This window comes from Perissodus microlepis, chromosome 1 (genome assembly GCF_051167445.1).
Source record: "Perissodus microlepis isolate ML-2025 ecotype Zambia chromosome 1, ASM5116744v1, whole genome shotgun sequence".
NCBI classification, from domain to species: Eukaryota; Metazoa; Chordata; class Actinopteri; order Cichliformes; family Cichlidae; genus Perissodus; species Perissodus microlepis.
The window spans coordinates 32,812,552-32,825,065 of NC_140461.1; the positions used below are offsets into that span (position 1 = coordinate 32,812,552).

A 12,514-nucleotide genomic window follows, 5' to 3' on the forward strand; every position below is an offset into this window, starting at 1 on the left:
TTCTGTTTCTTGGAAAATACACTGCACTAATAATAGAGGTGTGGAGAAACCCTGGAGTTGTACAAAAGCACACAAAGAGGTAAACTGGTTTTGTGGATTCATTACATGAAATCAATTTGCGGATCATTTGTTTTTAATAAGCAGTTTTTGCCTGGGGGTCACTGTGGCTCAGGAGGTAGAGCAGGTCATCTACTAATATTAGAAAGAAATTAGAAATAGAAAAAACTGAAACTGAGAGAGCAGGTAAATGAGACGTGTTGTATAAACTGTCATGAGTACATTTATTGTAAATATGACAATTATGCAGCACCTCCAGTACAGAAATTGTAATACATGCATCACACATTGGGATCTTGGTGTGCGCAAAGTAAAACCTATGCACACAAGATATCTTTACATTGATCCATACATTCATCCTGCAGATATGGAAACATTTCCCTGAATTAAACACACATAGTTACATTTGTATTATAATTTAATGAACAGGTTAAACGTCATTATCTCAATCTAGTGTTCAGTAAACGTTTACTTTAAGGCAGTGGTCAATATGTTGGAGCACAAATGATGAAGACTGAAAGGCCTGGCACTACTACTTTATCCTTTTTACTGCTTTAAAGACAAAAACCTTTGGATTTCTGACAACTGCAAAATGCCGTGATGTTGGCTTGATGGGCATTCGAGGATATAATAACCCTGAAATATGATGACATTTCCTTAAATAAAAAAGAAACTAAAGTTAATATTTATCTTTAAGCAACTTCTCATGCACACCTTTGAGTTTTTTATACTTTTGGAAAGTTACTTGGCTTCAATTTCAAGTTTATAGGACTTGAAAATATAGAGACACCCCAAATATTTTTTAAACACAGATGATTTTTTTTAGATACAGATGAATTATAGATAACCACCCACTTAGGTTATTCACAGCATCACAGGTGTCTCCTGTCAAATGTAAAGGTTTATGTGTCTCTCTGAACGTTTGAGTGCAAACTGAACATGTTTTTTCCCACCCCTGTAAATTTCCTGCTCTCTTATTTCCCTGCACTTTTCCCCAGAGTGGCGATGTCTTTATTCTCCAGGATCTCCGTCTTCTGCTCGGGCTGAAGCACAGTGTTTGACACGATTGCTTTGGCCACCTCTTGGATTGGGACAGACACGGAGCTATATCCCACAGCAGACACGGCGCTAAAGAACTTCCTCGCCATCCACTCAGCGGGACGACTCTCCTGCCTATCCACCAACAAAACCCTGTGGAGGAGAAGTACAAAAGGTGAGACTGAGAGATTGTATTTGGTTAGATCACACTGACTGATGAAATGCCACTTCAACTTCAGAAGAATGAATTTACAAGAATTTAATTACAAAAAAGTCACACTGTGCCATGTTCATTGTGAGTTTCCCTAAGTTGTTGCCACATTAGCAGAAGTCACACATGACTCTTCTTTTAGAGAATGATCATCCCAGATTTTACTTTTTTATTGTTCTAATCAACTCTATGCAGCCACAGCCCTGTATATTTTCTAGGTAGGTGTTCCTCATCCCTTCAATTCATGTAATTTGCAGCAGCCTATTTACTAGGTATACCTCGCTGATACCTGGTTGTACCCGCTTTGGCCTTTAGACCTTTAGTTATTATTTTTTAATACAAGGCAGGAAGGGTCCATGATTTCATCTTGTTTATGCGATGAAAAATGTCACAGTAGAAATAAAGACTCATTTTTCCCATCTTCCATTATCCAGCTTTGGTGAGCTTGTGTGAACTAAGGCCTCAGTTTCTGAAATACTCAGATGAGTTTGTACAAACAGCCATGTTCATAGTCAATTCACCTTTCGTCCTCATTCTGATGCTAAGTTGAGCAGTTAAATGTGCCTAATAAAGTGGCTTGTGAGTGTATATTTACAGGCTCTGTAACAGCCAGTACAATCTAGTTTCTAAGAAAGAGGGTTTGTTTTGTGATGACTTGTGTAATTTTGGGGGGCTATGTGCTATTTTCAAATAAATTTATGGTTTAAAAAGCACTCCATCCTGCTCCTGTTTACATTTTTTTACACAGCGTCTTGGTTCTTTTTGAAAAGAGGCTCTAAGTGAGATCACTCACCCTGGTCTGTAAATGGTGAATCTGTCAAAACCAAGGGCCTCGATGTCTGCCTCTACTTGTCCCTGGAAGAACAGTCATTAATTTTAGGACTCCAAGAAAGTTTAGCTAAGGAAATTTCAGGATGTTAAGTCAATAACATACTTTGACTTTGAGGTAAAGGAAGCCGCTGTTTTTATCTGCTCCCCTGGAAGACTCCAGGTGGAACTGTGTGCAGCCTCCAGCCTTGGCAAGCTCAGCTGATTTTAGAACATAATCATGATCAACTCTGATGAATCCTTTCTGAAACAGAAGAATGCAGTTAATGAAATAGGACCCCCAAAAAAGACCAACATTTTTACATTTTAATTTTGGTGATTGTCACTGATGTATATCATTTCCATATGTATAATATGGGTAAGTATTTTTCATTAGGAGCTCTTAAATAAGTCATTGTAGCCAAATAATACCTCCATGATTAAGAAGTGCTCTGAGAGACATGATATGTAATAACATTGCTGCTTCTAAATTACCTCAAAGAAATGTTTTATAACTTAGTGGCATAAAAGATATTACAAAATAAGCCAGTGTCTATAAAAACAGCCCATGAGCCTTGTCAATTTATTAGCTGTGTTAATGGAAATGTTAGCCAAATTAATGTGGGTGAAACGGCTCAGTTATTGTTACTGTTGAGTCATAGTTACTGTTCACAAACTAAGGTTTGGCTATGGCCGACAGCCACAGTGAAACAGTAAAATCTTATCATTTGGTTGTCAAGTTCCCGTGCTGGATTGAGACCACTCACAGCTCCTGCTTTAGCTCTGGTTGTTCCCAGACAGCAGTATCCAACATCATGGCCCTGGAAGGCAGCAGCATAATCATCAAGCTTCTCAAAGTCGACCACCTCTTGGACCTGGGGCCACAGAAAACAGTGCTTAAGAAAAAAAAATTTACGGGCCTTATTATTCCAGGTTTGGTCAAGTGATCAGCCCACTAACCAGGTTTTCATAAGTTTTGCCCTCAAAGGTGAGCTGCCTCCTTCCAATAAGAGTAATCTTAGAGAAGATATTATGCTCCAGCAGCTCTTGAAGCAACAGCTTGCCAGTTTCCCCTGAAGCGCCTAGGATGAAACAGCTTTTGTTCTGCTGCCTGAAGTTTTCCTCTAGGGTCTTGATGTCCTCAGCCATACTGTTAACAACAGACAGCCCTGTCATGTAAATATCACGCGTTTAATGCACATGTAAATCTGAACAGTACCGTTTAGCACCTCGGTGGGCAGCTATAATCGAGGGTGAAACAAAGTATTAAATACTGGTTAATAGTGACTACCAGTTATGATTATTTGTGCTAAATTTACGGAATTCAGAAATCGGTGTTAAGGGCACTGCGACTACCAACAGGAAAGATCACTTTAAATTCATCTACTCCCAAATGGAGTTTGGCTTGACCGATCTGACAGTGGTATATTTAGCATGTATGTACAGCTCGGTTTTGAGTATAAATTCGGTAACGTTAACAAAGACGAGTGCGTGTCATTACCTCGTGTATTTAACCGTTTCGGAATCTTCGAAATAATTTAAGGTCGCTGCGATGAAAACAACCAGGACAGTGAAAAATCCTAACGTCTTCCCCAGGGTGGTGCACAGCAGTTTAATAACAGGCATCGCTGATAGCAACGATTAAAGTGCTGCAACACTTCCTGGTTGCTTCATATTTACACAAACGGCTGTCTTCCTGCTTCGTTGATCGGCCGAGGAAGAAATCTGAAACGACAGCGTGCCGCTGACAGGTTAATACACGAAACCAACTCACAGCAGACTGCTAACTTCATGTTTGTATTAAACTGTAGCATGATATATAAGCAAACCAAAGGGATGCTATAAACACGCCTCGCTCCGCTCCACCGCAGACAACGCTTTACGGACAGCGCATGCGCTCTAGAGGTTTGTAATGCATCCAGCTGTTAGTTTGAGCACAATCTTCATCTCCTATACCATGAGGTGTGTGTGTGTGTGTGTGTGTGTGTGTGTGTGTGTGTGTGTGTGTGTGTGTGTGTGTGTGTGTGTGTGTGTGTGTGTGTGTTTGTTTGTTTGTTGTTGGTTTTGCGACAAACGGCGTAAGTGTGTCTTTGCATTGCCCCGCACAGTAAAGCGGTTTATGCTGGAGAAACTGGAGGTGTACTGTTTAAGGGTGTGAAATTCAACGTTTTCAAGCTCTTGGTAAACTAATGTTAATTAGCTGATGCTGATGTTAATCGCATCAGCATCATATTTTTGCTGTGTAGCAGAGGGAAGTATCCTGCTGAAAGAGGCCACAGCCAAGGGCAGGAATATCATTTCCATGAAAGGGTGTAGATGCTCTGCAGGACTTAGGTAGGTGCAACGTGTCAAAGTACATCCACATGGATGGCAGTACCCAAGGTATCCCAGCAGAACATTGCCCAAAGCAACACCCTGCCTCTGCCAACATGCCTTCTTCCCATTGTGCATCCTGGTGCCAGGCGTTTCCCAGTTAAGTGACACACATGCACGCGGCCATCCACGTGACATTAAAGAAAACATGATTCATCAGACCAAGCCACCACCTTCTTTTGCTCCATGGTCCAGTTCTGATGCTCATGTATCCATTTTTGCTGCTTTATGTACTGAACAAGGACTGGTCTGCGGCTAGTTAGTTAGTTAAGTTTATTTAATTAAGGACAGCACATAAGACAATGTTATATGATAAAACAATCCAACCGTTGTTCTGTACAAAGGTCTTCTAGCTAAAGGCTAGAAAACCCAGTCCGTGGTTGGACTTTTTATTTTGAATACAGCAGAAATAAAACTAATCTGTCCGCAAATACATGCACACACACACACGCACACGCAGGGGATACATGGCGATGTATCATGTTATTCAGCCACAGCAAAGCAGGCTGGTTTACATCAGTGTCCAGAGATTTGTTTTTGTTTCAGCTATTGTTTCACCTGGGAATTAAAAACTCTAGGATCTGTTAAACATTTTTATTGCAGATGGTAAACTTTTTCCAATAATCTGAGGACCTTTGAGTGAGAATGAGGATTGACCAAATGATGTTTTCTTTTGGTAGTTTGCGGTCTCCATGAGCTACTCTTCTTGTTACTGCTGGCTTTTAGAATCATTCTGCTCACTAACCCTAGGACAAGACCATTGATGCATTTAAAAGTTAGTTTTAAAAAAGAGAAATCCCAAAACTGTATCAAAGCTTAAGAGAATGTGTTTCTCCAGTATTTTACAGTGGTGCCACTTCACGGCTTCTGGTCTAAAACTTTCAGTGGTTGTTTATACATCAGCGTCATGGGGTTTAAAGCAGACTGAGTTGCTCAGCTCCAAACAGTGACATAGTACGAGAGATGACACAGAATCATGCAGATACAAATGATCAGCTTTTCCACATAAACATGATCTTATACAACGGGGACAGTTTATGTTGATCTTAATGGTTCTGGATACTTTCCTGTTTTAAAAGTTTTAAAATTAAGATGGGAACCTAAGATGACACCCAGATATTTAAACTCATCCACTTTTTGGATTTCTCTCTGATCAATCACAATGGAAAAGTTATTCCAGACTTTACACTGGATTGTAAAACACATGAGATCGTTTTGTTGCAGTTCAGAGTCAAAGAGGGATTCTTGAAACACTTAGACACTCCCACCATCCCTCTGAGCTAGACCCAGGTTTAATGTAGTTTCTGACCCAGTCGGCTAGCCATGTCAAACTCACTCAAATCCTTCAGCTTCCCCATTTTCATGCTTGTAAAACACCAACTCTGAGCACAAAATATTCATTTGCTCTCTAAAATATCCCACCCATTAACAGAACACCATAAAAGACCAAAAACGGTCAATTAGACCTATATTAGCCCTAGACCAGTAAGCTATACATAAGTAAATGACTATTTAACTGGAGCTGAACACACTTGTAATCGCTCAGTCAGAGTAGCTCATGCTGTTGAAAAACATAGAAAGTTACATAGAAAATATGCTTACAAAATGTTCAACCTCATGTCGTGCCAGTGCTTTAGAGGAAAATTAGGTTAACAGAAACCTTCACCTCCTAGGACCTGGCTCTACAAGGGCCTGATATCCACTTAAAAGGACATTATACTGCCACTGTTCTATCAAAATTTAAAACAAATGTCCTCATATATGGATCTCATTTTTCTCAGAAACAAAAATCAGGTTAAAAAAAATCAGGTAATTCTTTGTTTTTGCATTCATCAGCTCCCAATCAGCCAAAATAGTAAAGAGAAATTAAAAATGCAGGCCAAGAAAGAGTTGGGGTCTTAGGAGGTTAAGGCAGAAGAAGAGGGGCAGGGGGAAGATATGCAGTAAAGGGCCTTGGGGTAGATTTGAACCTATAAGGCTCTGCATTAGCCTTGTAGCATATGGATCACCTGCTCAACCCATCAGAGCTAAACTAGCTCTCCACTACGTGTATTTTTACATCGGTCAAAGGTATTTACACAGCAAGTGCTGTGAATCAGGGGGGAAAATTGTAATTGAAATAGAATACACCAGGTCTCTTCTCCAAAAAGTGGAAGTTGTAGGGAAAAGCAACACTTTAGTCTATGGTGAAGAAATCCAGCGTGGTTCCAGAGTTGGACCAAACCTTAAAAAATGTCTTTGCCTTTTATCAGATCTTCAGGGGGTTTCATTAGTCAAAACCTCCACACAAAGAAAGCAACTCCAGTCACATGCAATGAATTCATCAACACCCCATGTTTTTAACACTCCTGCCACTTTGAACACAAGGCATCGACCCAATCTAATAGAATATGATGGAGCCAGGGATGATCCTTTAAAGATGTCAGCAGTAAGAGACAGAAAGAAAAGAGGCTGAGGTTGAGAGAAGAGGCCTTAAACTGGCACTCTGCTGAAATGAAATGTCGCCTCTTTGTTCCTTAGCCACGGGTGCTAATTGGAGCTAGCGGCAGGGAAGAAAGCTGCTGCTGGGCTCCTGTCTGTCGCACCTGTTGAGTCATTGTCTCTCACATTGATCAGACAGGAAGTTGGAGTAAGAAGGCTTATGCCTCGGTGGGTGCGTGGCAGAAACGTGGTTCAATTTCCTTTTAGAACTCCGCCGTTGGAGGTGAAAATACCAATGGTGGTCAGTGGTCAATTGCATTTGACCATTGATTAGTCTCTAAAAGGACATATGGATCATAAAGAGTTGGTTTTCCATCAGTCGTTTGTTTTACTTTACACTTCAGTTATAGCATTTACCCAACAGTGCATAACAGGTTTGTTATGCAATGTTAACAAAAACATTTTTGTGCAAAACTAACTTTTACAATAGTTGGTGGGTAAGCATCATGATTTATTATGCTCTATGTTATATAATGGCCCCTAGCCATTGATGTCAGTACTTAAATTAATACCCAAATTCTCAATTTTTTATTTTGACTTTAGATGAAGGTGGAAAATTTGGTTAGTCTATTTAAAGACTTTTTGGCTTGTGCAGTTAGGAAACTACAGTTTTCACCTCATATACATTTTATTTGTGTTCAAAATGAGATATAATATAACTGTTTGAGCCTGCAGGTGTCACATAAAACATCTGCAATGCTTACATCAAACTGAACTTATCTGAAGTCTGCCAACACTTCAGCTTCAGAGTGCAATTTAAATATCGTAGAAAGTAATCTTCTGCAAAAAATACAATGTTTTAAAAGTTTCATTTCAAAGTGTTAACTGCTGACATATGATTGAACCCCTGGACACCAAACTAAAATGAACATATCTAATTATAGATAAGATTTTGTGTGCGTGTGTATTTTCTGAAATGTATATTTCTTTGGAGCAAATAAAAAGAGTGATATGACCAATTAAGACAAATAAAAAGCGCATACATGCATGCCTGCATATACACGTCACATACAGACACACACACACACACAATCTGTACACCAACACGGCTTAAGGCTTAAGGCCCGAGTTCCACAGACTCTGGAGTGTGATGCTAATGATGGTAATTAATGGAGCCTGACAGCACAATCTGCTGCCCATTGTCTCTCAATAAACAGCTTTACAGTCCACATGAGCCTCAGAGGGGATGGGAGTTTTAAGCTGAGAGCTGAGACAGTGAGAGCAGGAGGCAGCCAGAGTGGAGGGTCAGACCTCAGGGGACAGCGCTCAAACTGAAGTGGGGGATTAGCTCAATTAGAAAGGCACTGTCTAATCAAGATGGAGGGTTCAGTGATATATATGGTGCGTCTGTGAGTGAGAAATGTGAGCGAAGCTCCATCATTAAAGCCGACTGTTGCTATCAGATGTTGCGGCGTCTAATAATGTTAACAGTAGTGGAAAAAATGTGTCTTTTGTCTTTTTGCTGACCTTACATTCATTTGTTGCCATACATTTCAATGGGAAATCATCTCCACTGTGTTCTGTGGTCCAAATGATAATATATCCATGAATACTTTAGGATGCCTAAAGTGACCTTGTTACTGGTCAGTGTCATTAGTTAAAAAAATTATATGGATTTTTTTTCTTCCCACTTGATTCATTGATTTTATTAATTGACAGTGTTTTGTCACTACATGTTTTGCACTTTTGGCATGATAAAGACATATACACTTCACTGCACTATATATAAAAACATAAAAACATATATGTAGTACAGAGAATTCATTGTGCAGAATTCATTGTGCAGAAGTTATTCTGCGCAATGCAAAAAAGTTTTCCCCTTGCAGGTCCATCTAAGCAAGAAAAGTGTGTGTTTTCTGAACTAAAATCCCTGTAAATATGTAGAGAAGATATAAAATATAACAAAAATCAAGTCACACAAAAACAGCCGGCCTATGTTTTACAAATTTTACAGAGTGCATCGAAATTAAAAAAGAGAAGGTTTAACTTTAAAGGCTTAAAAGATCGGACCTGCCATCAAATCATCTGATCAGTTTTAAGTTTTAAAAATAATGGCATAGAAAGATAAAGGCCCAGTCGTCTTCAGGCTTGGCTTTGTTGCAGGCTCAGACATTAGCAATATGTTTGAGCCAAATCAAGGTATCAGCTGGACTCAGAGGAGCTTTCCTGCTCAAAGAGCCACAGCTAAGCAGCAATGACACCTGCTTTTTCCTTCTTTACGGAACAATGAGCTCATTAGAAGAGCAAACAGATTATCTGTGTTTTTCAATAGATGATCCTGAGGAGTCTGGGGGACCTAGCAGCTCCCAGCAGGTAGAGTTAAGATTGCCCATGCACATCTGGCTGACCTGCTGGTTTCTGCTGTCTTAAAACTGTATATCTTTACTTTGCATCTTTTTGCACTTAAATAAGACAAATCGCAAAATCTATTATCTTCTCTGACAACAGACTTCACAGTATGAAATCTAGGTTTAAGCAAGATGCTGTGACATAAAGAACATGATTTATCTGGACCTTTGAACATCAAAGTGTCTCACATTGCTTGAAGCACGAGGCCATGTTTCCAAGTCTGCCAGTGCTGAAACTGAATGTTAACAGCGAAGTTATGAGGTAACTGCCAAAAGGGTCTGAGCTTTTGGCTAATTAACCTGAGAGGTTTTGCATCTGCTTGTCTGTCAGGGTTTGCTGGAAAAAAATAACAAATAGTGGACTGTATGCATGCGTGCGTGTAGCATAAACAGAACCATGAGCAACGATTGCATTCATTTTCATAATGTTTTTAGCCTATATTGTATTGTTTTAACAATACAGTTGAAACAATATAGTATATATAGTAAGCATTCATTTAGCTAATAATTAATAATAACATTTTTCAAATAATAAACAAATGGTGCTATTGCCATATTCTGGGATTGAGACGTCATAAAGAGACATAAAAAGGCAGAAAGGTGCAGAAAGACAGTCCTATGATTTTTTTTAAAGACATAATTTTCGATACTTTAAAGAGCAAGGCTGATACCAAATGCACTTTTATCTTTATTTCCAGTTTTATTTTCAGGTTATATTATTTATTTCAGATTTTCTTTGTCAGTAATCTGCTGATATGCTGTATTGTGCCTTTTGGTCAACATTTCCATTCCCATTTACTAAAAGTTGTTTCCTTACCAAATGTTTTCTGCTGCCTTTGTCTGAATGGATGTGTATTGGCCTTTGAGCCCATTTCACGAGTCTGGCTTTGTTAAAGTCAGACAGCTAACTGGTAGGGCCTTCCTTTTCCCTTGTTGCACGTATATTAGCAAGGGTTTACCAACCCTTTTCCAATATTTAATGCATTCCAAATGTATAATTAATTGAGATGTGGATTTATTTGAGTGTCAAACCTCCAGAACTCACTGAAATAGCAAATTGTAATTGACTGTCACTGACATTTTCTATTTGCCTTTTTTTTTCTCAATATTAGTTAACATGAAAAAGACAGATGATCATAGGATGGGATTTTTCCCAGGAGAAAATTAAACTTGAAACTGTTAAATCTATATGGTCTTGTATGTAGTAATAATAGCATAATACACCAAAGCCTCTTAGAGGATATCTGTGTTTGGCTTTGAGTTTTCACTATCAGATCTATTTGCTGTCTTAAATCTCCCTTTTGTGGCAGGACGGATGAAGCCTAATGACTCCTTTGAACTGCCGACATCCCCGGCAGATTGGATTCGGGAATGTCAGCCAACTAACCTTTAGTCTCTTTCCCACATGAAGCAACAGTGAAGGGCACGTAATACCTATCTTTCGATTTCTGTCCCTCTCCTGTATTCTTAATCAGTTAATTATTTTGTATATCACACACACAGACATGAGGCTTTTATGGTAATGAGCCTATTGAGCTAGCCTACCACATTTTTAATGTTTTGTACAAATTACAACTTTATCTTTGGAAGAGAAAATACAAAGTCACCAAATAGTTGCAGGTGATGTGATTTTCAACTTCTTTTGAACCTTGTAGGATTGTATTTGCTTAAACTACATGATCACTAATAAAACATGTTATCTTGACATAGTCATGCTTTTAAAAGTAGCGCCATGAATGAAATTCAACCTTGTATTTGCACACCGTCGTATATCCAAAAATTCATTCATCCCCAAAATTACGCTTAATAATAATAATAATAATAATGGATTGCATTTATATAGCGCTTTTCAAGGCACCCAAAGCGCTTGTCCAATTCAGGGTCGAAATCACAATTCACAACAATTTAAAACTATGTGTAATGGGCTGCTCCCATACATTTATATTCATAGACTAGACTATATGCATATATATTCCTTTACATATCAGTACCGTAATTTAAATGAAGGGTCTGGTCATGTAGTAAGATGATAGAAATCTCCAGGTTAGACAAAACTTACTTGGAAATAAAAAGTTAGAATAGTAAAAGTTACAAATATGATCCAAATTCTATGCATCCATCACATTCCCTGTTTCAGCTTTAACCTATTGCAGTTACTGTAGTGTGCATAAGCTATGTGATTGGTGGTTTTTCCAGGTGCACTCACTTCAGAGTTGTCTTCAAAGTGACTCATATACATTTTCATATGCTCTGTTTTTACTGGTAGGATATGCTGGCATAGTGTGAAGGGAAGGTAAAATGTGAAGAAAAAGAAGCATTGTCAAACTCATGCTTTACCATGCTTTACCAAACTCATGCTTTACCACGGACACAGTCTCTCTGTCCTCCCCTCTGTTTCTCTATCTTAGCGTCTTATAAAACTGCCTGAATTTCTCCTTTGGATGGGCCATGCTGTCTTGTGGTGGTTTAAAGGGAGGGAAAAAGGGAGATCATGCTGGATCATGGCAGACCCACCACAGCACAGAGACCTCCCTGCCGATGAGCAAACACCACGACAAATGGCAGAGCTAGCTGGACAATCACTTGCTGAATGGAAGCTAATTAGCTGGAGTCTAATGCCAGTTTACTAACACCTGTATTAGCGTGCTCGCTCGGCAGGGAGTAAGGGCTGGCCAACAAGTGCTAATCCCTCATAAGCCCAAAGTACTCCTCCCAAACAGTGGCATTAACATATACTTCTCAAGCCAGCTGTTGCTAACCTGAACCCAAAAGAGATAGCTTCAGCAGTGATGTACTGCTAAAGAGGAGGGGAAAGATGTTAAATGGTCAATAACAGGTTACCTTAGCATTCCTGTAGACGTCCCCCACCCCCAAAATGCTGTGGACCACAAGTTATCCCCCTTTTTTGGGAATTTCCCCCACATCTCTCAAACCTACATTTTTCAGTCGCTTGGCTTCCTTGGCTGTCTTGCACTCTCCCATCCTCTCCCACTGCATGGGTGGTGGGCTGATTACCCAGTAGCCATGTGTGTATCAAGGCGAGTGCGAAGCCAATGTGTGTGTAAGGGATTAGTGAGCTTTAGCATTAACATTATGACTGGACTGGCTACATTCCCTCACTGCACTAATAATTTGAGGGGAGGAGAAAGCGGCTGGTCCATTAGTTCACTCTGTTTGCCCAAGAGTAGGCCGACTCTGA

At 39.5% G+C, this 12,514-nt stretch overlaps 1 protein-coding gene across 2 annotated transcripts; it reads right to left on the minus strand.

Annotated features, from left to right (window-relative positions):
- Positions 1-257: 257 nt before the first annotated feature.
- Positions 258-4,039, minus strand: htatip2 (HIV-1 Tat interactive protein 2). 2 transcript variants are annotated; one of them, XM_084952744.1, is made up of 7 exons: positions 3,943-4,039; positions 3,615-3,838; positions 3,074-3,263; positions 2,881-2,988; positions 2,241-2,378; positions 2,100-2,161; positions 258-1,248 (listed from the first exon to the last, which is right to left on the minus strand). In XM_084952744.1, exons 2-7 carry the CDS (start codon positions 3,737-3,739, stop codon positions 1,032-1,034), a joined length of 840 nt encoding a protein of 279 aa, XP_084808870.1. In that variant the 5' UTR covers positions 3,740-3,838; positions 3,943-4,039; the 3' UTR covers positions 258-1,031. The 2 variants fall into 2 exon arrangements, with proteins under 2 accessions (XP_084808870.1, XP_084808952.1); XM_084952826.1 differs by lacking the exon at positions 3,943-4,039 and having other exon boundaries at positions 3,074-3,282; positions 3,615-3,711.
- Positions 4,040-12,514: the final 8,475 nt, after the last annotated feature.